We start from the raw sequence: 26,553 nt of genomic DNA on the forward strand, positions 1-26,553 counted from the left end.
TTGCCATCATACCACACAAAGCATTTGCTTCATGAACTGAATGTTATAGACTGTCAGTGATTCATGAAGTGTTATTTTTCTTGGCACTCACAAATTAACAAACATGGTAACAGGAGGAATGCTTGTTTAAATATATGATTCATATTTAAAGATAAACCATACCACGGTTGGATTGAATCTGGTCCATAATGTCCTTGGTGAGACATTGTATGTAATCTATAAATAATAATGTGACAAGCACTTGACTCTACTGCAATTTAATTAGGATTTATTTTTTAAATGCAATTGTGTAGGGATAGATTAGAGGAAAGTGCACTCATGAATAATCAAAGCATTTGGAACGCCCACAGCATACAGGGTCAATGAAGCAGAGCTGCAAACAGTCTCTGCATAATCTGAGAACAAATACCCTCCCCAGGGCTTAATGTAACAATAGCCAGGAGCAACAAAAAAAGTTTTATCGGGAAACCTTCCAGCAACTTTTTGAGCGAACAGGCAACCACACAAAGCCACAGTGTACAGCTGCTTAATTTACATCCAAATACCTATTATTTATTTCCCGGCGCGCAACTGTGCATAATGTTCAAGTGAACACCATGCCATTACCTTTTTTCTGCTGTATGAATCTCTGAAGCAGTCAAGCTGGGATAGAGGGAGAGTAACTGCCTCGTCCTACAGATTTGAGCCCTAGTTACAGATCATTACCCTGGGAGAGATACGGACTTCAGGTTGTCAGCAGAGCCAAATTGTTTCTTCATCACTACACCTCGTGCTGTGTGTTGGGTGTAATAAGTCTTTCTTAACCTTGTGGTACATAAAAAAGCCGGGTTCAGGTGATCTGAACACACACCCAATGGCGAGACAGCTAACGACACCACGGAGTGAAGTGGGACATTTTACGGTACATGCAGTAGTGCATGCGTTATGAGAAATTTATCAGCCATTTTATCCCGTTTTCTCTACATCAGGCTTAATGCCTGTATGGACAGTAATTCCCAATTTAATATTTCACGCATTCGGTCATGATCCACAAATGTGCGTAAAAATACTTTCAATCACCCTACAGTAGGTCTCCACCTACTATAGTACCTGACCTAATATGGCTACTGGATTGTATTTCCAAACAGCCTTTTGAATGCATTGACTCTTGATAGTTTCCCTTTAGCACGTTTAGCACGTGTGAAGAATGGAGCAGAAAACTGCTGGCTATGACTTATGGATCCCTGGGTGTCACATGCCTCCCTTTTTTTAATGTTCCACTGCATTACTTTATCACGGCTAACACTGTGTATTTATTGCCCATTGTGTCTAGATGTAGAATACTTTTCATTGGCCAGAGACTAGGGCCATGCCCGGATACGTCCCTGTGATGTATTTTCTCCCATATCTCAGTTTGGAACTCTTGCAGGTGCCAGCGGTGTGAGAACACAGGCTCAGCGGAGAGGAACTGAGCAGCACTCTTTCACGCTCTGAGAACACTTTCCAATTGCAGGGTTTAATGCTGCCCAGAGGCAACCAAAAAAAATTTAGCCTGGCAACCAAAGAAAAAAAAAAAAAAAAAAAAGTTACACTGAAAAATCTTTCTTGCCACTGAGGGTGCCTACTTTTGCAAAGCGCGTAAGTATAGCATTAAATGCACACATTGAAGATAGTGCTCATAAAATATTTTACAGCGTGGATAGCGTGAATGCCAAGCCTCCGTGTTCCTGGATGCTTCTGTGGAATGTTACCGAGGTAAAAAAAATGCCCTGGAAAAATGTGAGCTCCGCCGGGGTCTCATTACACTCAGAGAAAGCTGGCACGAGAGTTGGTTTGTATCTTCACTGCTACATTTTGTTTGGGAGTAATTATCACACAGTTATCACATAATTAAGTTATAAGTGCCAAAATAAACTAAAAATAATCTCTAAAAACTTTGGGCAAAATACCCCTTGCCGTATATATATATATGCCATATATATGTGCACACAGAGCGAAATGTAAGGGCCGGTGCTCTGGAAGATGACAGCTGATTGGACGCCCGCGGTGCATACTCAGCAGGGGGCGCATGGAAGCGCATCTGCTAGCGGCGCTCGTCTTTGTCTCGCTTGGGCCACGGCGAGAGAGAGACTCGGCGGGTGGGTATCTCCAAAGGCCAGCTCTCCGAGGCCGGCGTGCGACTGAATGCCAGGGCCATTCTTTCAAGGTGGCGGACGCCGAAAGGAAGACAGTTGCAGAGCCTTTCATTCAGGAACCCACGACTGGACATTTCCATCGCTGTCATGGAGATTTCAGCGGGGAGAAGCCGGTGCCTCCAGCATTTCGAGAGATGGCTATAAAAAGGCCCCCAGGAGACTGCACATCATGATTCTTCCTCTGGGCTTCTGGAATGCTCTGAGCAGGAAGGCCCCCGAACAAGAGACAGAGGAGGGAGCCCTGCTTTCTCATTCCACACCTTTCAGCACAAGATAATAGGCTTAACTCGAGCTGACAATGTAAACTGCAGTTGTGAATTCCAGGCTGAAGCTCAGTTTTAAGAGGCTCAGAGAGGAGGGGTGTTGTCACGCCATACCGAAGGCAAAAAGACTTCAAAGTTTATTTGAAAACTAAATTGAATTCATTTTTAATACATAGACACGCATAAGGGTTCCACTGGGTGTAAACCAATCACACATTTGCTAATCAGTTTCATTGGAGGGAAACAAGTTCCAATTAACCGAATTCTGGGTATAGGATAAGGTTCAAGTGTGTGGTCAATTGTGTTTAAATTTAAGCACAAGTTAAACGATCCATAGGTTTGCAGGAATTGCCCACACCTGCCTTTAATTAGCTTATTAGGACCTAATAAAAGAGGGCACATGGAGGAGGGTTATGGAGATAGGTGTGTGTCGATGAGAGTGGTCCTAGAACTCTGCATGCTTTAATCTAGTCCTGAAATAGTGACCACTTTCTGCTTGTGAGACTGGGAAGCAGATTAGCTGACTGGTAGATACGTCCCATGATTGTTCAGGTTAAGCTCCAATGGAAAGCTAGGGTTTCATTATTTTATTTTATCTTTGTAACTCAAAGGCATTGGGCTTTGTTTTGTTCCTTGTTTCTGTAAAAAAGAAGAAAAAAAAACGCTCGACAGAATCACTGTGGGGACCATATTGGCTGTCGTTAGGATATTATCACACTTCAGGGGTTTCCTGGTGGCCTTCCTTTCATGCTGTCACAGGGCCTGGACTCTCAGTGGGTTAAAGTGCTGAGGAATTCTGCCTACTGGGTCAAGGCTATACAATTCATGCCTCCAAGTCCATTGTGAGCTGCAGTACCACACCACCAATTTTTCCTGGGTAATTCCTTAAACAGGGCATTGGTGCAGGTGACCGTAATACAATTGGCTATTAGAATTTACCAATTTGGTAGACTCCTCTCCTATGGTCCTGGAATGCAGGTGTAGCAGATTTGTCTCAATCAGCAACTTGCATGATTGGGTCAGTCATTGGGCAATATTAATGCAAGTGATTGTGTATTCAAGCACTCTGCACTATATAAGGTACTTTGCATTCATTTATGTGGTAATTAATCCAATTATGTACTGAGATGTACTCAGTCTGTGGTCTTGCTTGCATCTGTCAAATTTAGGATGCTATTATATGGATGCAAAAAGTTGTCAAAGCCAGAAAACAAACTTGTCAATGTGTTGTGGTCATAGGCAGACAGTCATCCACTATTCACAGGTTATATCATAGTCAGATAAAAGTTAGTTGAATATTGTATATGTAATTTGTGAGTTTGGAGTTATCTTTTTTTTCCCGAAAGCATTTTTCCCCACACTTTCATATCTGTGAAGAAAGAATCTCAGGGGTATGCTATTGGCAGCAGCTCAGCAAAAAAGGTATAAAATAGCAATTTGCAGTTTGGAAACAATTTGATTTTCTTTAATGATTCTTTTTGCTGAATTGGATAATTTGCTTCACCACCACAAGGGACTTGAGCTTCTTCCACAATTTGAATTGGTGATGACACCAGGCAGGCAAGGCAATCAAGCTTGATGAAGCAGTTAACTAGTATCACATTACACTTTTGACCCAAGGAAACAAACATATGTGCAACTTCATGGCATGGAATTATGCACTCAACATTTGACAACATGGTTAAACCTGCCAATGTGCAACATGCTATGGTATCAGCTCAGTATAACACATGATTGGTACAAGCCCAGTGACTGAACTCAAATCTAACATACTGTCAAGTTGTTGAAATTCACCATACTGAGCACCTCAACTTGAAATCATAAGCTTGCACCTAAACACTTAACATAAGTGTTAGAAAGCTAGATATATTGCATATGTTTGAACATTAACAACAATAATATCAGATGCGTTTTGCCTTTGTTTGCCTTAACTTATGATTTCATTGTATTATCAATGTGTGCCTGTTTTCACCAAAAATATTTAAAAACCGACTACTTTAATCGCAAGAACTCTTGGTTTGCAAAACTTATTTTGAATCTACAACATCAAATACATTATTTTGAGTGTGAACAAAGAAATAAACAAAATATGTTTCAATCAATATTTACTGAAAATTGAAAAGTAATATGAGCAAAAAAGTACAGGTGAGAAATAGTTCTACATAACCTTGGCCCAGCTTAAAGGGACTGTCCTGATAACTAATGGACTAATTGATCCAGAGATCAATTCATTTATATAAATCAACTGGGAAGCTAACGAACACAAAAATTTCAGACTGAAAAAAGTTGATTCATCCAATTACACAGCTAAACACAACTTACTCATTAAGAAGAATTAAACTGTCCATCACAAGAGGTTATGAGAAATATTGCTATTGCTGTATTAAGCAGTGCTAATGCCACATTTCTGTGAAATAACCAAAATACCAAACCATGTGAAATAAAATGAACACTATATATAATATAGAATAGAACACAGAGACTGAAAAATAAAGACATGATCATTCCCAAGGTCAAAGTTTCTTTTTATTTTCAGTCACATACATATATTTATTTTTACATACACAGTACCTTTAAAATGTTGAGTGCTTAAGTTTTCTGTTGTTTTTTTTAACCATTTGTTTAATTCAGTTTATTGGATTGAAACACTAACCTGGAGCTGGAGATTGAATAAACTGTCAGACTTTACAAAGAACTGCTGTATGAACCAAAAACAGACATTTTAGTCTCACATCTTAACAGAATGATTCACTGACAGTACAGAAAATATGAAAAAAATTCAAAGAAATCCCACTTTATTTGAAACAAAACAAAAACAAAACCCTCTAGCCTTTATAATCCAACTTTACAGTTTTTCATATAGTTTTCATCTGTAAGGGAAAGCCACTCATCATCCTACCTACCCAAATGTCTGTTTTTGCACCATGATGTTTTTGAGAGAGAGAGAGAGAGAGAGAGAGAGAGAGAGACCATTGAAATTTCTTGCACTGCTGGTATGTTGTCTGTTGAATGACCTGTGTGATTGGCAGGGATGACTAAAGTGATATAGTGAGAGTTTTAACACAGAGATGATGGGCAAATATGACTTGAGAAAGATTCCTTTCCGTTAGTACAACGGCAGTACTGTTGAAGAGAATAAAGCAATGGTATGGAAAGCCTTAGGTATTACTGGCTGAATTGCTTGTCTCAAAAACATGCACATGTTTACTATACTTTTGATGTTTATCAATAATGAAATTACAATTGACTGTAGTTTATTCACAGACAAGGAAAGAAAACAGAAGGCAGACCGTGATTTATGATTAAACTAAGGCTCCAAAATGATGCTTCCTTTTTAACCCATTTTATTCTCATCTGTGAATTGGAAATGACACAAAGATATATGCTTCTAAATCTAGTTTTAAAGAAAAACTGATACTTTTTATTCCAGTTTACATGCTGGAGCCATGTCATCCTGTTGTAGACAATTACACATCAAGATTAGACAAGAGCACATGTTAACTCCAGAGAATATTTTAAAATGGACTCCTTGAAAGAATAAATGAATAGAGCATACCAAGTCTGGTTGTCCTTCAATGCACACTAAAAACAAAAAATAAACTAAAATGAAGTAAAACAGCAATTGGTTTACAAATAATTACCTTAATTACCTGGTTCCTGTGCCACGCAAAATCAAATTTAGTTTCTTAGGATGTCAGTTACGAATGCTAACTTCAATAGCCATATATATCAAGCAAAGCAGCAAAAAATATTGCAGCATAGAAACTACAATGTACATTCACTGCTGAGCCTCCACAATAGGTATGATGTTGCTGCCGTGCATTTCCTTTGAGAGAATAAAGATTGTAGAAAATATACATTCCCAAAGCACCTTAATTAATGTCTGGAAAAAATGGTTAAGGTAATATGTTTGTTTTATTGACAGTCTAGGATTCTTAGAAAAGTTTTTAAAAAACCTTATAGCTACTGCATTTCAAACCATCCCTGTATGACTGTATTTCTGTTGCTGAGAGACTCAAACCTCCATGACAATCTAATTCAGAATAAACCCTAAGTGTCTTCCCGTGCCTAAAGACACATGGGTTCTACCAGTTAAAAATGTCCTGTATAAAATGTACAATAGCACATCAAACTCACCAGTAGACTGGTTGACAGGCCTTTGTTTTGAAGTAGAAGCTATTTTTTCAATGCAGATCAATGATGAATTTTGAATAATTAGCATTAAAGCAATCGGAATCAAAAGTAATGTATTTACCCCATTTCTTAATCTCTCCCAGTCCCTTTGCAAATAGGCCGAGCAGCTCTCTGGAACTTCTGAGTGACCCCTGTTTGTTCTTTGAACACACTGGCCATCTGAACCATATGTGACATGTGCCATACTTGCCTCAAAGTGTTCCAAAGGTATTACTGAAATGTTTTATCTATATTACCATTGTGATTATACCATGTCTGATTTATGAAAATATTATCTACAGTTATGCTGCAGCTATTTTCCATGCAATAACAATGGCTTGGTTATCCTGATCAAAATTAATGGGATTACAAGTCCAAATGGTTGGTATGCTTAACCAGTGAAATGTGAAACTTAACAAATGAATATGAATAAATCAAAAACATCTACCTGAGCAGTTCTATGGTTTTTACCCCATTTTACACAATATATTGTTTAATGGACCTCCCCCAAGCTTAGTCCAAACAGCTTTCTGATATTCTACATAACCAACACAATAAAGTACCCATGACCTGAATGCAAGATACTTGGGTCAAGATGTGTATCACACTGTAAAAAGGTGACCTCTTTAAAAATAACTAATGGAGTTGAATGGGTTTGGTCTCATTTTAGGCCACTTGAGACCAGTTAAATTATCTCTGGTAACATCAGCAACATTATGAAGAAGCCAGTTAGTTTCTCACCATGAATTTATAAATGGCTGTGTCTTGTCTTTTTGTGAAAAGAAACCTGTCATCCAATTTCAGATTACACCATAAGTGTTAAATTGCCATTGCTGACGCTTTAAGGGACCGTTCTCATTCGATGAACTATTGCGTAATGCAAGATAGTGTGGAAGAGAGCAAAAATAGAACCATTTTTAGGCTACATCTGCATAACCACTCTTTCTGTGGCCTCTTAGAATAATTACAAGTGCACAATAGATTTGTTAGGCAAGACATAATCATGCATATGAAACATGAAAAATAAATATGAAAAAAATTGCCAGTGGGGACAAATGAACCTTTTTTTATGGGCGATACATATTCAAACAAAAGTTCAGGAATTGTTGGGTTTGTTTTCAGTACTATCTCAAACTATTCTGTAGAAGAAATTGTAAGCTTTTTTGCTTACAACTGTCTAGAACAGAGCTTGATTCATTTCTGTGTTCCTCTGATGAAAACCTTCAAGACATGATAATGACATTAGCGAGGGGGTCATGTTGTTTTTTACAACCTCATCTAAATAAAAAAGACTTCTTTCATGCAATACATTAAAGTCATACGTACTATGTTCATCTTCATTACACATGTTCATATCTGTGCTGTGACTTCCAAGAAAGAAGAGTTGGATTTTATCTGTTGCAGTGTACCTACACATGTTCTGTTTAATGTTATAAATAAATCTTGTAGCTCAAATACCGGCTTCCTGAATCTATTGACAAAAATAATGAATTGGTGAGTGTGTGTGTGTGTGTGTGTGTGCATACATATAGCTGATATTGTTCCATTTAATGATTAATTTAGTTGCTTTTTTGTTTCTATCGAACCCCCAAGAATGATTAAAATTATTTTTTGTGCATATGCAAATTAGGTATAGAATCTCCTTTTCAATTTTCATTTGCTGGACAAGATTTTATCTCTCATTAAGTTCTACATCGGCATTCCTATCACTGTAAAGAATGCCTGGTTCAGACACAATTAATTGAAATGAGTTCAGATTTGACAAGATGAAACCAAAAATGGAATATAATGTTCCCAATATCAAACTGTTTTGCACAGAGATATTGGGATGGACTTGCAACTCAAGTTCATTGGTCATGCACATTTAATATTCTTTCTTAATGGCAAGCTTTGAACAAAAGCAAAAAAAAAAAATGTTCTCCCTAACTTCATCGTAAAATAATGGAATGACAGATGAATCTAAACCCTGTGACCTGTAAATTCTCAAATTTGTTGCCCACTGAACATATAAGCCCTACGCTGCACACACCTCTAAACAAACATTACAATATGTTCTATTACCAGGGAGTGCAGAAATTACCTCACAAAGTGTGCTTAAAGCAAAGAACGACATCTGATTACTAAGTGTGCGCCATGGTACTGTGCTGGGGCTCAAAACATTTATGGCAAAAATATTATGTGGTTTAAACCACAAAATGAATGTTAAGACGTTTACAAAGTTATAACAATAGTCTCTGTCTGACATCAAACATATCAGCATATAAACATTACAATGACAGCTATGTCTTGCAGCCTAAACAGAATCAATTTTTAAAGAAGGCAATTCTGAAGCATTCCATGAGTCTGTCAAATTTCCCTATGCTTAGTGTCTTCCCCAGTTGAATTGTTTTTAACAGCAGTCCTACGAATGAGTCAAACATAATAAATCACAAATAATGATTCTGAAAAAGTAATCTCTTTTTAAAGTTGAATAAACAGTCATAAAACAATGACCCATAATGAATTACAAATGCAAAACAACATAACAAAAATATTATGATTGGCTGAAACTTGGAAATTGCTATACATTTATATGATAACTGTCACCATACACATGAAAATAATGGTTATTTGAAGGTCAAGCCGACAGCATGAATATTCCGGAGTGAAGTGATTATAGATGAAGGTACTACTGTATGATACCAAATGTGAAGTGGGTAACAGCATATGGGCAGGTAAAGCTGCATACTGCTAGGCTATATCGTACTGTCATGCTTTTGGTGAGAAACAGCATGTGGCTGCCATGTTCCTTTGACTGTGCCATACCCACATCCATTAGAGCTACAGAACCAGTGACTGTCTTACGTTTACTTTCTATATTGGATGACTTGGATGACTGAATCAGCCACATTTAATGGCTCATTTCCAGTCCCAGTTTCTTTTCTGTTGATTCTTGCAAAGCAGTTTGGGATCAGAAAACTGTATTTCAAAGGCACTTGCCAAATGTTTTTTTTTCTAAATAAGTAAAGTAAAAATAAAACCATCTGTTCTTCTGATTTTAGGTAGTCTGTGTACTGTACTTGTTTCCCTTTCTATAAAACAAACAAATGATAGAACAAAAAAAGTGGTACGGTGAGAATATGTGGCAAAAGCTTCATTGTAACCTGCAGAATCCAATGCATCTGGTAATGAGGTCAGCTTTTCTCATCTCTGCGCTTGCTCAAAAGTTGCTCTGTGCCTTTCTCAGTATAGCATGCCTATAAGGTTACAGTCATTCCTTTCTCCAAATCGGTGTGGCAAAGGAGATCATCCACAGAGGTGACCACACCTCATGTTATGACATCATGGCATGCAGAAATGTGTGACGGCCAGTGTAGCAGTGCAGTGAAGCAGAGGATTTTTTTTTACAAACACAAGCAGCTACAATAGAATGAAATAAAAACAAACCAAAAGAAAAAAGGACTGAGCTCACCAGTGACAGTGACAGTATTCACCATTGCTTCCTGCAGCTTGCGTAATCCATTGCCAGAACTCCCACTTTCACAACCCAGGTCGAAAAGTTCAATTGCTTACATGGTTTAAAAAACAAAAGTCTTTATACTTATTTATCATATAATTAGCATTTTTCTTTAGTCATGCAGGACTACAGGCAAGGGCAACTCAGGTCAAACTGGTGATGTGGCAAGGTGCGCAAAAACTTCCAATACTGGCCATCAGTCCCACTCAAGGTGCCCTGCAGCTGTACAGAATTACATATATACAAAAATAAAACCGGCCGCTGTGTCAGCCTGCCCCAAGGATAATCACACACAAACACGCCAATCTGTCTCAGAACCAATCCGCAACATTATGAACTATTAGTACTGTAACATGGGGGAAATGCGGGGGATGCTCATGTATTCATGAACAGAAAGGCTCACCTTGCCACATCAAACAGCACAGAAGCTTACAGAGGTGTTGGTTATCAGCCAGTAAATTTACACTTTACAGAAAGATGCCCGTCTAAGCATTTTGTAACGTTTTTTTTTCTTTTTTCTTTTTGCTGTATGAGGGGGAAGATATAAGCAAAGCAACTAGAGGTTTATAAATATACATTTCAGCTTTTTTGTTCTTTTGTTATTTTTTTTCCCTTATACATGTTTTTCTTTAGAGTGAAACTGCAGGCTTTGATTCATTTAGTTTTATTCGGTTTCCTTAACTGTTGTTTTTTTCCCCCCGTTTTTTGTTTAGTTTTCTGTTGCACTTCACCTTCTGAAGAACATTGGGTTGCGCAGGCAGGCGGCTAGTCACCTGCAACACCCGAGGGGTCCTGCAGAAGTCTCCAGGCTGCTGTCGGTGTCGGAGGCCAGGGTCTGGTCGGTGGACATGGAGGAGATGTCGTTGACGGAGGAGGATGGAGGGAGGCTCTCGCTACTGTTCACGGCTGCACCTGCGCTAAGAGAATCAACAGCAACGGGGTTAAAACGAAAAAGAGCAGGTCCAGCAAGCAGTGTATAATGCAATCGTTAAGAAACTCAACAGCCACAGTAGGTCAGGAATGACACAATATGAGTTGAGGGTGGGGTCGTTGGTCAGAGTCACTCGCTCATTGTCCAGCAGAGGGGAAGTGACGTGCAGTCGTGATGCATTAGGGCCAATCAAACGCACTTCCTTATTGGACATTTTCTCATCTGAAAAGTTGTGTTATTACCATTTTGTGCTTCCCAGTACATATGTAACATTTTGGCACTGGTATGGTAAAGACCATGGAGCACTATGTCAAGGTCTAATGGTCCATCTGTATGTACAGTACCACCCACGTGGCCCCAGGAATTTGTTTTGCAATGCAAATACAGTATCACAGGTATGCATGAGTATGCTGTATTAATGTACCGATTAATGTATTATATAATATTAGCACATAATGAATATATATAGTGAGACATAATTATTTTGCAATGTACTCACAATCAGAGCAAATACACATAATTAAAATCTCAAACTGTTATGATTGGCCGTGGCTTAAAATATTGGCCACTAGGTGGAGATGTTTTCCTGCAAATACATTGAATCTTTTCATCAGTGAATTACAAATAGAAGCAGTCTAAGACAGGGGCAACCATTTGTAATTCCTTGGAAAATGGCCTCATTCATACATAAAGTTTTGACATACCAAATCAGTTTTTGGCAAAATTATTCAAATCGAAATGGTCTAGTTTGCAGTAATGCATTTTCACTAACAGGAAGCATTTGAATTTGACCTCTGTCCTTCAAATTTCAATCCGCCAAACCCAGAGAATAAAAACAAGAAGAGGGTGAAAAACCAGAAGGTGAAAAATCTTGCAGAGATAAAAATGAAAACAAAAATGAAAAGAGGCCCTTTTTTGCTTTCTGCAATGGGCACCCATTCTGCAAAGTCAAGCTTATCAAAGGCAAAATGGATCCAGTAAGCACAACGTGAAAACCTGAGTGAAGCAGAATCTTAGTCTGAGGAAAATACAACATATGCGGCACAGTGCTCAGTATTAAACATAAGGCATGTTACAGCAGCTCTTCCTATTCATTTAATCCAACCATTTTCTAGTTACCACAGAGGCTTTTGTGACCTTTAGGGGGTTCATTGCATGTTTAAAACTGCATGCACTTAATATGTATAAGATAATAGATGCACTGTGTTAGCTGTCTTTCTTGTATCAAAAGCATAAGAGGTAACAAATATTAGATGTATTAGTTGTCTTTCTAGTTCAAGGAAAATTAAATATAAGAGATGCCAAATAAATAAAATTGGTTATATTCATGATTATGATTATTATTACTGGCTCTCCCAACACATTTGCCCACCAGCTTTGAGCAACATTCATCTTTAACTTGCATTGATTGTTTGGCGATCTCGTAAACAACTCTGAAATGTGTGGGGGAAGAACAAAATAAAGTATTTTCAACCATGAGCATTCTCAACTATAATTCATCTTGTGAGTCCACCCCATTGATCTGCTGTAATTGAACCAATGAACTATAATAAATAAAGAGGTCTCCTGCTTTAGTAGCTCATTTCTCAGTAGCATTTATCTGTTTTTCGTTAACCTCATTTTAATATCATGGACATGTGCTGTGGAATTCATTTATCAATACCATACATTCTGTTTTTACCACAGACTACTGAAAGGCCAATGGCCATACTATTCCAACATTTCAGTCTTACGTGTAAAATGCACTGCAAATGCTCTTCCATTAGGTGGTGCTTAAGAGAAACAAATGTGAATACTTCATCTTGTAAAAGGAAAATAAGAAGGATGACAGTGCTGAAATAAGTGCTTTGTCTTAGAGAATACCCCCGCTCTACTAAAGTGTCTCCCCCCAAAAATCCATTGTGCCCAAGCAGACCATCAATCCTCCATTTATATAGTAGTCGCTGTAGAAACCGGCCTGTTAAAAGTCAGCAATTGCAATTTGACTGATCCCTTCCAAACAGGCAGCAAATCAGGATCTATTGATTTTTGTCCAGTCACAAGACTGCAGAGTTATACAAACACTGTGAATCAGCTCAGAAGTATGGTGAAGTTTCATTGTTCCAAAGTGGGGTCAGGATTTTTAATTCTAATAACTGCCAAAAACAGCCAAACAATATCTGCAGACACATGCAGTGTGTCTTCATCCAGATATTCAATTCTTGGTAATATTCAGAGGAAAGGGTCATCCATTTCACTAAGTAATGTTATTACACACTGCCCTCTAATGCTCAAATCTGAGATTACATGCTGCTTTGATAACAGCCTCAAGTGCTGGTAGATGTATATTTGTAAATTCATTAGAATTAGTTCACAAAATGTACTTGGAACAGAATACATTAATCCTTAATTAATTTTATTTTACATTTCATGGAAACAAATATTTGAAAACCCATCTATAAACCAACCTATTTAAGGTTGGTTTATAGATTCACTGCATGGACTTTGACATGATCCTAAGTTTGTAGTAAAGGGAAAAGTACAAAGTGTGGTGTTTGAGAAGTCTCCTCAGATCTACAGTACACATTCCACTGCTGCAAATATTGCAGGGCACAATTATGTTCACAGCAAGCGAACAATCTGAGGAGTGATGATAGACAGTATCTATGAAAAGCTGACGGGAACACAGACCAAGGACCCCAACCTCAAACCATGACGTATGCGCACACTGATGTGGAAGCACAATGCACTATGCCATCTGCCCCACTGGGCAGTAGGTCTCCCTGGTTCACACATAAACTTTACAGAAATTTACAACAAAATTTAGGTCTCCGTGGTTCACGCATAAACCTTACTGAAATATACAACAAACAACCAGACACGTATTTTTGCATTAGAAAATTAGACAATTCAGCTTATCACACATCAACAGGTAAATGCATTCAACCTGAAAATACAAAGAACTTACAGGCTTTCATTTGATTCAGTTTGGGTAATTCCAGAAACACAATGAGATACAAGAACGAATGGATTACGCACAATGGATTTCTCGGTTACACGTGGACCCAATTAGTGTTTAAATTCACTTACAGAGGGATTAGGTTATGCACTGAGAGTACCTGAAGGAGAGGGTTGTCCCTTCACCACGCCATTTTTCGTTTTCTCCTCAAAGTTCATCACTTCTTTGTAGATTAGCTCTGAAAAAGAGAGAGGGAAAGTTTGCTTGAAAAATCAATGCAAGTCTGTTCCACTGCCCTTGTTCTAATTATCTGCAAAATGCCTCAGACTAATTGGAAAACTTCATCCACACTTTAATGGAATAAAGTTTTCTTAGACTAGTCTATGAGAAAAAATCAGGCAGGTAGTTTCCATAAGCAAGAGCAAGATTTTAAGGCAAAATTTAAGAGCTATTGCTACTCAGTTAGCTAACATTCCTTCTACCAAATTTCAGTGCTTGGAACATGCAAATGAGTCTTTACTGCGTAATGAGGTTGGGAATTCCCCGTTGGCAGAAATCCTCCCTTCTCGAGCAATGGCAGGGCCAATCATCAGTTGCCCAGAAAAAGCTATAAATGCCATCATTAAGATTCAATTTCAGACCAAGGGCCATGTCATTGAAGCTAGAGACAATGCTGTAATGTCACTCATGAGCCACATTCTTAGGTACATCTATTGCCACAATAAAAAATGTCTCACTAAATAGCAGGAATGAGATTTACATTTCTTGGCGAGAGAAAATGAAGGCTGCAGTTTCTGACCACATTTTACTCAATGCCCTAACTGAAACCCCAATGAAAAAGCCCAGCATCGCTATAGGGCTCTATATTACCTGCTCATGAGAAAAGTACAAGGCAAATTTAACACAGAAATACATTTCAGACATCAACTGATTCCTTTCCCTGATGATGTAATGTTTTGGCCTAAGTGATAATCAGTCGTGACAATCTTATTAGCTGAAAACAACAAGGCTCATATTTCACTTATGACTCGCTACTCAAAATGGAAGCGCTGGGCTGTACAGTAGTTGCTGTTCCGTTCTTTGCATCTCTATGGGAACATCTTTATTCCTGTGATTATTAAGTCCTAATATAGCTCAAATGCTCATGCTCAAAGGGCACCTTCTGTCATTCTTTGAAAACAATTAGTACTTGACCACAATGATTTAAACTACATATTTAATATGAATACACATTTAAACTCTATGAGGAGGCATAAGCATTTGAAAATGAATGTAAGGGTTTTTAAGCAGGTTATTTCGTACAAATGGCTCTTGTGATGGTGTTTCATAAATGATTGGTTTGATGTATCTGATCATTTTCCAAGAGCTGAGCTTGATCGCTTTTTAAGGGGCAGGGAATCATTTCACAATTTTACCAAATTGGCTCAAATGGGTTTTTTTCTGTTTAGCTTTTTTTGTTTTGATTTCCTCTGAAAAACACCACTGCGAAGCACTTTGTGAAAGCCAGCTTGTAAATGCAGCTATATGACATCACAGTTGGTCGGTAGATTGATTGACTTATAGACTGTAACTGTTCAAACACTTTCCCAGAGTGTATATTTTTCCGGTGCCCCTTAGCCCAACTGGAAGATTGAATTCATCACGCAACGGTGTCTCCAGGACAGAGAGCTGTATGATGTGCACTTGGGAACTGGGACCACTGTCCTCTTTGAGTGGGCTGTGCAGAGTCATTACCTTTCCACTCGTCAATAGAGTGTTCTCTCTCATCCAGCTGTTTGTCATAGATCTGTGGAGGGGGCTGGAGGAAACACAAGAGCAAAGCATCGACCATTAATTCATTTTGATACTTGTCTTTATACTTTCTTCCACAGAATCGTTTACTGGACCCAATCGGCTTCAATTAATGTTATTTCTATTGTGACATGACTGATGTACATCAATTTTCCTTATCTAATGATAAATCAAATATAAACCATAATTGTTGTTATTGGAACATTGATAAGCACCATTTCTTGTACAAATAGAAATAACATTATATTAAACCTACACATTCGTTTTTCATGTAGGATTACAAAATAAACATTACAGTATAAAAAAGGGAACTCTTCAGTAATGGCAATGGTATAGAAAGAATACTGGCAAACATTGATTCTTATCTGTAGAAATATGAATAATCCTTTCATTTTTAGCAGATCAAAATGTTCTACGCACAGCACCCTGATTTCAGAGCCACTGTACTTGTGTTTAACTGTGATGACTAATGCCTGTGTGAAGTATGATTACAGACAAATACATTAGAAAAACAAATTTTTAGGGTGTTTAGTTTGGAAGACAAAGAAAGATAGACAACAGAAAAGAACAGAAAAACATGGTTCTGAGGTAATATAGAACAGCACAATGAAGACATGGAAACAGATGAAAAGGTTACTTTATAGGCATAGTAACTTAAAAGCACTCATATAGTCTAGTGGAAATGCATTTGTTAGTTGATAAATGTTCAGCTCATTCGCCCTCATTTGCCAAATGAAAATGGAATGAGGCTACAGAGGAAACTAAGGCAGGTCAAAATGGGGAAAACCTATCAACACATTAATCTCCTGAAAATAATAGCCTCTGAATAAAGTTTTCAGGGTCTATTTTAAAAATAAAGTGTCAACTGGCTAAATTATGCTAAAGGAGTCCATAGTAAAAATGTGTCAAATCTGTAATGTATTAACCAAGAAGATACATTTTTGAACAATTCAGAATTCATACACTTATATGTTGCTGCTACATATACCAACAGGGTAACTGTAGGGACATTCAAATAGTCTTCTAAACATCTGCTAAGGATCTGAGTTTTCAAGAGAGTTTGTGTTAAGATACTAAAACACAATAACGTAATATATGACATAACATGGTACCCAAATAGAGATGATAACTACAGGTACTAAACCATTGATAGCCTTGTAGAAAGTCCAAGGCTACCTGAAAAAAGTAAATATAGAAGTTTTTCTGAGTCAACCCTTCAGACCTGGGTAAAATACGTATTTGTTTTGGATTCAAATACTGTTCTGTGCTCTATTGATCTTGCCTGGTGTAATTGAGCCTGCCAATATGACCAGAAGGCGGGGTTTGCACTTTTTGTGAGTATTTCATTGGTTCCAATACACCAGACAAGATCAGTAGAGTGTAGAAAAGTATTTGAATCCAAAACAAATACGTCTTTGACCCAGGTCTACTACCCTTCTAATTTTACGCACAGTTAATGCCGTGTGCATCTGCAACAACATGAAGCATTGGTGTTTTCCTTATTTAAACTGACCTCAATGAGAATAAAGCTCATCTCTCAGCCACAATGCACATTGACACTACATATCTACGTGAATGGCCGAGATATGCATTGAGAACCCTGGTCTTTGTTATGTCCTCTCACTTTCACCCTGCTTGGTATCAATGCTATCTTGAACAACTGGTTCGACTGAAATGAGACAATGTCCAATCCTGTGGTTTTTTCATCACAAGCAGAAACATTGGCGGAAGGCCAGGTCTTCACTTTTTAACACCACTGGCCATGAAAAAGGGGCCTGTACAAACCTGCCCAAATCTCTGCCACTTCCTATTGTGACACACTGATGTCGTTATCATACATATCTTTAAAGACCTGTCTATGAGCATGAATGTCCCTCAGGTCATTCATATTGCTTAACATTCACAATCAGGGTGATGTATTGAATGACAAAGATGCAAATAAACATTACACTGGGGGGTGGGGCTCAGAATTGACCATATTGACTGACCACAGAAGGGCAGAAAAACAGCACATCCTGTGGATAATGCAGAGAAAGAAAAAAACAATCTGCTGGCACCCATCTCTCTGCTGTAAAAATCTATTGGCATCTATCACTCATGAGAGACTAATCTGCACACGGTACTATGCTGTCACACTGAATGTGACAAGAGCTAGCCAGTGTGTCCACATGGGACCTTTCATTTCACCATACTGCGTCAGATAGCTAGCTCCCTGTCGACAATGTTAGTGCAGCCCACAATTCAGATGAAATCAGAGAAAGTGAAAGATTGATCCTTAGACAAGATTTAGCAGTATGAGGGGACATGCTTACATGCACATGGTGTAGCTAAATTTCATTTCTGAATATCTGTTTTTCAGCTTAATGAAGGACTAAATCCATCAGAGCCAAGAGGCTGTTCCACATCGAGCTGACTGAACTGGCTGTTTCAATAGCTTTCACTCATCCTGAGACAAAATCAAAATACCATCCTTTAAATGAGTCAAACACAGAGCAGCTGGTCTCAAGCATCTCCTCAATACACTTCTCAAGAACAATGAACCCACTTTGCATGGATGAGGCTCGCCATATTGCCTCCAGTTAGTGAAATCACACAGGCATGCAGTACATACATACGGCCAAATTATTGACTGTACTGAAGGTTAACAGTTCTACTGTTACTCAGTAGGTGACATAGAGGAGTTTTGATCACATCTTTGTAATGCTTTACAATGAAACACTTCCTTGAGTTAAAATGTTATTATTTACCATGGATATTTGGACGAGATCTCTGGCCTTCATCAGCGTGAAAATGACAATAGAGAGGGGGAAAAAACAGTAGAAATGTTGAGGGAGGTCGCAATGCCAAAGTTGACTAAGAGATGAGACAGTGAGGTTTCATCAGCCCCGTACTTGTTGGCCAACAGTATCGTGTGCTAGCAGTGGCCGATTGAACTGAACTGATCAGTGCTGGGCTATGCAGCGCAAAGTCCTGATTGGTTCAGCGACTGACAGCCCATTGTAGCACAAACTGTTAGGGGTCTATGAGGCCTCACTCTCTCATCACTTCAGATTACATAAACGTGCCTTACCATCTCTAGGATTTGTTCATTTTTGCTCAGACCAAATAAGAATTGTGCTGTCTCAAGAAAGGGACATGATACAAATGAAAAATATATATTTACACAGGAAAACATCAAATACTTTAAAGCAGGTTTGCATTTTATTTGTAAGTTGTTGGCAACAGTCAAGATGAATGAGAGTGGTAAAATCAATCTCGCATATCAAGATAGCATATTTAATTTTATACTTCAAAGATGCATCATTTGTCATTGATTCTACAGTATGCAGCAAACCCCCCACAACCACTCATTTTTCATCATCATTTCTGAGGTGTAAAATCATAAATATAGCAGTTTTTCTTTTTATGTGTGACATGGCAGATAGATAGTTTTGTAAATAGTGCATAACAGAAATCTTCATCATATGACAGACTGTCTGAAAGCAGCCTTTACCCACTCTCCCTGTCATCTCTAACTCTGATGAAGGTCTCCAGACAGACTGATGTATGTTAGACATAATTATACCTCAAAAAATGCCAATGCAGTTACAAACAGCATGGGGCACTTTGGTACAACTGGAAACGCTACAGTATATGCTCTACACTGCTCCATGGGATAACATTTTATCTGCCCTGTAATTAGACTATGAGTGTCCTAGTGCAAGCCTTCAAAATCTGAAAGCCATTTGAGCAGCCAAGCACGTCTTCATTATGAAGGGCTAATTAACTTTTCAATCGTCAACATACAGACGTCCTCTTCTTTCCATTAAAACCTTTATAGCTGGCGAGTGATAAAAAAGGGTGGAGGCAGACAAGAGGGAGAAATAAACATGATGTGACTAAAATAAATACCACAATGCAACAGCAATGAGGGAAGCACCTTCACAACACAATATGTGTTAAAAAGAAGACCGTATTTTCCTCCTAATGGTGCCCTGTGGACGCCCCTGACTGAACTAAATGAAGGCCAAGCAGGACCGTTAATCTGGTCCATCATAGCCCTACTCACCGCCTCCACTTCGGCTGGATCGTACCACACATTGATGTAGGGGTGCTGTAAGGCTTCGTCCACAGATATCCGTTTAGCAGGATCAATAATCAGCATCTTCGACAAGAGATCTCTGGCTTGGCTGGCTGCAAATACATAATACACAGGGTTTATTGTCAGGTGATTTTTTCTTTTTTTTTCTTTAAATCAGCCAGGTCAGAGAGCCAAAAGAATTAGCATTTCACATCTTCATAAGAAACACTTTACAACAACGATACACTTAAGAGCCAGACTGGACCAAACCATTTCAGAGAGGAAGGTGGAGTCGTGGAGCTGCAGAGAAAATTTAGTGTCTGCACCACCTTCACTCTGCAACCAGGAGCGCATTACATTTTGAAAAGGAAATCCAATTTCCAACCGTGTCATGTTCTGCAGCATAACACAAAGAACAAGTGATATTTTTGATGCCTTCAGTAGATGTGGGTCGAGTGAATAGTTTTGGAGTGAACACAGGTGAGTCCCATATAAATCATGCTGGAACCCAATCTAGACACCTTGCAGTCAAGCTTTATTCAATGCCAGACACTTCAGGAAACAACAAGTGATTCAGCACTAACATACCAAGTGTTTCCACTCTCCAGGGTTTACTTACTTCATTATGGAAGCATTATGGTTCCTTACCTCCAACAAATCTACCAAATGAGCAATAGAACAGTTATGTGACTCAGAATACTCACCCTGGAACACATCATTGCTTACTTTTCAGTCCCACAACATCTCTTGAACAAATTATTGCTGCGATGCTTTGGAATTAAAACCCGTGGCCCAATATGTGCTTTATCACACCTGTACAACAATAGCAAGCTCTCTGGATTTATTTGGGTGGTGAAAGCATTTGTGAAAGCGATCTGTGTCTGTCTATGCATTAATACAAATCTCTCTCAAAGCGTGGGGTTCAGCTGCAAGCCCTCGTCCAAATATAAATATAACCTACATTAATGTGTACGTCATATTCATCCTGTGATAAACCCACGAAAATGCCTCCCCCAGCGTCTCCCCTCGATTCTCACACAATTTCCACTCCCGCTGCCGGAAGTGCGTTTGACACTCTATATATAGTCCATGAGTAAGAGGCCGGCTTTAATCATCGCGCTGCATCATGTAGAGGGAGGCACACGCACTCCAAAATGGCTGCCGGAGGAAGTCGCTCTCTCTGCATCTCATCTCTGGGCTGGCAGAGCTGTGCGCTCTTCCCACTAAAGCTTTCCCAGGTTCCTTCACGTAGAAGAGCAGAGCTTATAACACCGAGGCTCTGTCTCTGCTACATCCATTAGCGAGCCCTCCCCCCACCCCCCCAGCCCTGTGGGCACACTCCCTAACTGCCATTTCCCTGCAGGTATTCTGAGTGATTCCTGAGCAAATACAGGCGATGGGCTTTGATGTTGAGAAAACACAGCAGACAAACTGATTTAATTAATCTTTTGGCATTTCCTTTTTTAAATGCTGTAGGGTAATGAGGCATTGCACAGATGCCATGATATTTACCAATGGAAAAGGGATGTGAATGCATTTTAGCTGCAGGTTACCCTAGTTTAAGGGTGTAAACATAGTTGGCAGGCACATTGTCAGTCAAAAAGTTGTGTCCAAATCAATTTTCGTATTTTAAACATTTGTGTTGCACCTTGGAATAGCCCTTATATATTTGAGTCATGAAGTGAGCAAAAAATCTATCAATTTATATTGCGCTCACACACACACACATTCGACTTTGAACAACCTGTAGGACGCAATTCAATGTCCTTCATCAGATTATCACAAGAGCAAGATGCCTTTGAAAGGATAAAAGCTAATTCCAATGAACAAAACACATTAAGCCAGGAATATCGAAAATGAACAATGAATACAGTATCTTCCAGGTCCACTAAATCAGCAACATATATGCCTAGGCCTTGTCTTAGCGAACAGCCTTACCTCCTGGGTCAATTCACATAAATTCTAATAATTCATAAGTGTTATATGCTCTGTGAGACAGATGCACAATGAGTCATTGCTCAAGGGATTCAATCCCAAGACTTTCCAGTCTGGTGCTTAATGCCCAAAGCAATTCTCCCCTCTATGGCCTTTCAGCACAACAAGACTGGTTCAGCTGAAACCGTACCTAGCTGAAGAGCAGGGGGGTATTTCACAAAGGTATTTTATTGAGTTGGCTGGATAACTGCACTGAGTCAACCCCAGAACCCTCCAAGATCTGGAACATGGACTGAAGTAAAAAGAGCTGTTCCAGGTTTTATTCAGGACAGTTCGGTTAACTCAGTAATCCTACTTCCTGAAATACCCCCCTGGTTGAGAAAAGAGAAAAGAGCCTAAAAACCCCTGGGAATTCTGGGCCCTGAGGACACCTGCAGAGGAAAGAACAGTGCAGCCGCTGTAAATGTGTGTGTGTGTGTGTGTGTGTGTGTGCGTGCCTGTGTGTGGGTGTGCGTGTGTGGGTGCGCTTGCACGTGTGTGTGTTCGTGTGTGTGTGTGGGGGGGGGGGGGTCTCACCTTTCAGTTTGTTGTGCTCCGAGTCTGCGGGGAAAAGGCAGTCGGGGAAGAGCTTGGGGAAGGTCAGCCCGGCGTACTTGGGCCGGTTCTCCACATAGTTGCGCACGGTGGGCTGCAGCTTCTTCATGAACTCTGGGGAGGGCGTGCCCAGCTGCTCAATCACCTTGTTCCACTGGTCGATGTCTGGGGGAGTGCGGTCAAGGAAAAACAAATTCTGCCTTGCGATGGGATTTAAGGGACCGGCCTGCATGAGTGTGCTGTGGCTACAGGGGGTACAGGGGATCAGGAGCCAGTCCACTTCCAGCTGTTATATCCGTCTGTAAAAGACTGACTGAATGAGTCTGAATTTGCATTTTACTCAACCTAAGTGTGGAAAAGTGACAAGTGGCACTATAGGACAGCAGAACCAGAGGCACGTACCCTACACTTATCCAGGAGTTCTCAGAAAAAAAGCAACATGGCCAATTTCACTGTGGGTCAAACAATGAGCACCTAAGCTTAATAAATATTCATTAAACATTTATGTTTATTAACATGCGAGAAAATACAGGACATTCAAGGGTATGGGCTTTTGGCGTAATGGTCTGCACTATCTTAGGGTTATAAATATAATAGCACATTATTATCTATTATTATCTATAAGAAGAGCCTTCATCTGCAGCTGTGGTTGTAAAACTGTACTTCAGGAGAAAGGACATGTCTTGACTCTCTCCGGTCCTGATTTTAACAACATGCTGTTAAGATTGCATGACAGAAACAGACAGGTTCTTGCATTTACATTTACCTGCCTGTGGTCAAAACACAATTTAAGACCGATTTATTTACTGCTGCTGTGGTTCTGACATTGTTTTTACAGTGAGGCAAACATTAAAACATACGGTCATACTTATTATGACAGGTGTCTCTATCTAGTGTCTATAATCAAAGATTTATATTTCATATAAAGGATGTTAAGGAATTATATAGCTACATTTTTTTAAATGATATTTTTTATTCATTTGAAATTTTGAATGTGAATAACAGAAGAACTATAGTACAGGCAGGGGAGCTAAATGAAGCTGATAGGAGAATCAAAATATTGCAACACACAATGACGAGTCATCTTTTTCATATTTAATCAAACGAGCTGTCGCAGAATCATTTGGCTTATATGTCTCAATTTCAGCTTCACAGCACTGCTGTTTTAATGAAACTTTCATCATGCCAAACCACTGCGTAATGTAGATCCAAGGGTTATAAATGACGGGTAAACAAATGAATAACGACCAGATTGCAAATTGTTTACTGTCAACATGCAGAGCTAGATGAGTTGCTTTGTGAAAAGCCATGTCAGATAATGCGGTACAGTTGACTGATACTTTTAAAAGGATTATTTCACTTCACAGAGAATCATTAATATCACACAGGGCTGCAGGGTGGCAGATGAAATGTCAACGGTATTTCAGTGCAGAGGTAGTGCCGTGAAATGCTATCTCTGTGTGGCCAGGCTTGTATAACAGCTAAGCCTCCAACACTTCCCACAGTCATTCATCTCTGAATTCTCACTGAAAATATTGCCTGGTGCAAGTGATATAAATAAGTATTTATATTCTCTTCTTCGTTATTAAAAGACTCTCAGAGGGGCAAGGCCAGACGTGAGAATTTCATTACTCTGATATGCTCTGTCAAAATAGGTGAAATGCCTTGTCTCACATGCAATTTTAATTTCACAGTGCAATCCTAGCCTGCCTGGGTGCTCTAATTTATCTCTTCAAGTACAGCTTCTTAAGAAAGGTACTGCATTTTTTAATATTGATTTTGTTAGTAGCTTCTAGGGACTATGCTTTTTGATACTCTTAATCAAGAGCTTTATCATCCACTGAATTTAAACCATGGAACCAAACACCCTTGCAAGCAAGAGAGTTTTTTTTTTCTTTGGCTACCTGCTGGATTAATGGATGACAGTTGTTTCTCTTCAACCCTTTCACTGGGTTGCACATGACTGTGATAAGGGATGCATGACTAATGTACATTCTGAACAATTGCACAATTTGGGTCTGGGGCTGGGTCTTGAATACCTTATAGCTGGACTGCATCACACTAGATTTTTTTTTTTCAGAGGCCTGCATTCTTTTCTCCCCTGGCCAGCATTTCATGCTACACAGAGAAAAAACCCCTCCGGTCTTTGTGCAAGCAAGCTCACCAAATAGCTCACTGTCATTGGCTCTCACAAATCCATAGCAACAGAGAGTAAATAGAAGATCAGCAGGAATATGAGATAAGTGACGTGGGTACTCTGGGAATCAGGCTATGCATTTTATCCTGCCTCCAGTATTCTTATGAGGGTAACAGCAGTTCAAACGGAAGCCAAAACAGCCAGTCTCTCATTACCTCATCCCCTCTGCATGCCACTTTAGGTCTTTGTCTGCCATACATTGAATGTCTGCACATGGTATGAGGGAACCTACCAGAAACAATGGGCATGTATTTCTGAATATAACCTGGTTAATTACTGAGTACACTAATTCACCACGTAGTAGCTTACAAGCTTATACGCTAAACAAGTGCACATAATGGGAAAGTTTTTTTTTACCCTGCCAAGGAACACCAGAATTCAAAATTCAAATATAAAAAGTGAAGCTGTTTCATATTTGATGAGAGAATAGATTATATAAAATAATACATGTACACAACATGAATATTGCCTTGGGTCACGGCCAGTGAAAAGTCATGAATAACATCATAAAGACAGGCTGAGGGTGGCGTCACTGGCAGTGTCTCAACGGGAAGGATACGATCGCTGCCTGGAAACAGCACAGTTCCTCTAATCACTTCACCAAAGATGCAGCCCACGGACCACATGTCCACTGCAACCACAGTCGCACGACATGAAGACACACACACACGCACACACACACACATGCACACGCGTGCACACACACACACACACAAGCACAAACGTTACACTGTTTCCCTCCACTTCTCTCCCTCCATTATCAGGACAAAACCCACAAATGTGGAACATGGCATAAAACCTCTAAATATATTGTATGTATATCTGTCCTTTCCCCATTCATAATTTGTAATAAAATGCACACAAATATGGCTGACTATTAACCTGAACAGCAAGGATGAAAAACTAAAACAAAATTTCTTCTCGCCTCCTGTCTGAGGGAATGTTCAAAGATGTTCACTGTCAGCAGAGAGTATATTTCAACTAGGGCAATGTAAGTCTTTCATCAGGTGTGATACCAATTCCTTTGTTCAACACTCCATCTTGTGCTCTCAGCCCAGAGAGACTGAGGTCCCAGGCTATCTTAATAGACCAGCTAATAGTACCAAGGTAAAAAAGAAAAAAAATGAATTGATGAATTCAGTAGTTTTTGACAGCTGAGGAGTTTGTGAAGGGATACATAAAGGAGGGTCAAAAGCCTTCTTAATTTTGGGACTAAACTAGAGGTGCCAGATGCCTGGTTTTCCATCAGAATGTTTTTCAAATTATTATTATGTTTTTCAAACATGGCAGGTTTGTGGAGTATTTGATGAAAGAAATTTACCGATAGTATTTAACAAATGTATGTCTCATCCATTTCGATACAACCCCAAATCCACCCCCCTGTACGCCATTGGTGCCAAGAGTAGGCACATGTTGTCCGGTTTTGCCTAATTCTAAATCTGGCAATCCTAGGCCAAACACAACCCCCCAAGGTTTACCTAGAAGAATCTCCTCTGGGGTTACTGTAACATTTGACTGCCTGCAAGTTTCCTTTACCTTTCCCTTAACATTAGCTCTAGCCAACTAGCTAACTAGCTAGTGATATCAACTGTCCCCAGTTAAGGGTGGGTTGGCTTCAAAATAGTTAACAATAGTTTCCAATTAGTTTACTGTAATTTATGAATATAGAGACATGTGTAAACATACACACACACACACAGATGCATAATAAGTAATACAATCAATCAAAAGTGCATGACTAGGGTTTGTGCGCAGGATACGCCAAATGTATGTATAAATAGTCTTAATAAATTATCTTATATATTGTGTTCTGCCAAGTTCCTACATTTCCGGGTTTTTTTTCTTTATATTGTTAGCAAAAAAGTATTTCATAAGAAGAGATTTGTAGTTAAACAAATGGCACCTTAAATCCCCTGGGATGTGGGTTACATAGCCTTCAGAGGTGATTTGTTTTCAGAGATAAATATGGGAAACATGCCATCTTAATTTCCTTTAAAAATG

At 39.1% G+C, this 26,553-nt stretch overlaps 1 protein-coding gene across 9 annotated transcripts in view; it reads right to left on the minus strand.

Annotated features, from left to right (window-relative positions):
• Positions 1-4,945: 4,945 nt before the first annotated feature.
• The window catches only part of mapk10 (mitogen-activated protein kinase 10), a 70,570-nt gene continuing 48,962 nt past the window's right edge, over positions 4,946-26,553 (minus strand). For 3 of the 9 annotated variants that reach the window (XM_035391272.1, XM_035391278.1, XM_035391277.1), the window contains exons 9-14: positions 22,338-22,520; positions 19,815-19,939; positions 18,514-18,540; positions 15,710-15,773; positions 14,136-14,213; positions 4,946-11,018 (exon numbers count right to left, since the gene is read on the minus strand). In XM_035391272.1, coding sequence (XP_035247163.1) covers positions 10,876-11,018; positions 14,136-14,213; positions 15,710-15,773; positions 18,514-18,540; positions 19,815-19,939; positions 22,338-22,520 — 620 coding nt within the window. In that variant the 3' untranslated portion in view covers positions 4,946-10,875. Of the gene's footprint in view, positions 11,024-14,106; positions 14,214-15,709; positions 15,774-18,513; positions 18,541-19,814; positions 19,940-22,337; positions 22,521-25,111; positions 25,184-26,553 lie in introns of all 9 variants that reach the window. The other 6 variants (XM_035391273.1, XM_035391276.1, XM_035391279.1 and 3 more) reach the window with 6 other exon arrangements.

The sequence above is a fragment of the Anguilla anguilla genome, chromosome 14, assembly GCF_013347855.1.
Source record: "Anguilla anguilla isolate fAngAng1 chromosome 14, fAngAng1.pri, whole genome shotgun sequence".
Lineage (NCBI taxonomy): Eukaryota > Metazoa > Chordata > Actinopteri > Anguilliformes > Anguillidae > Anguilla > Anguilla anguilla.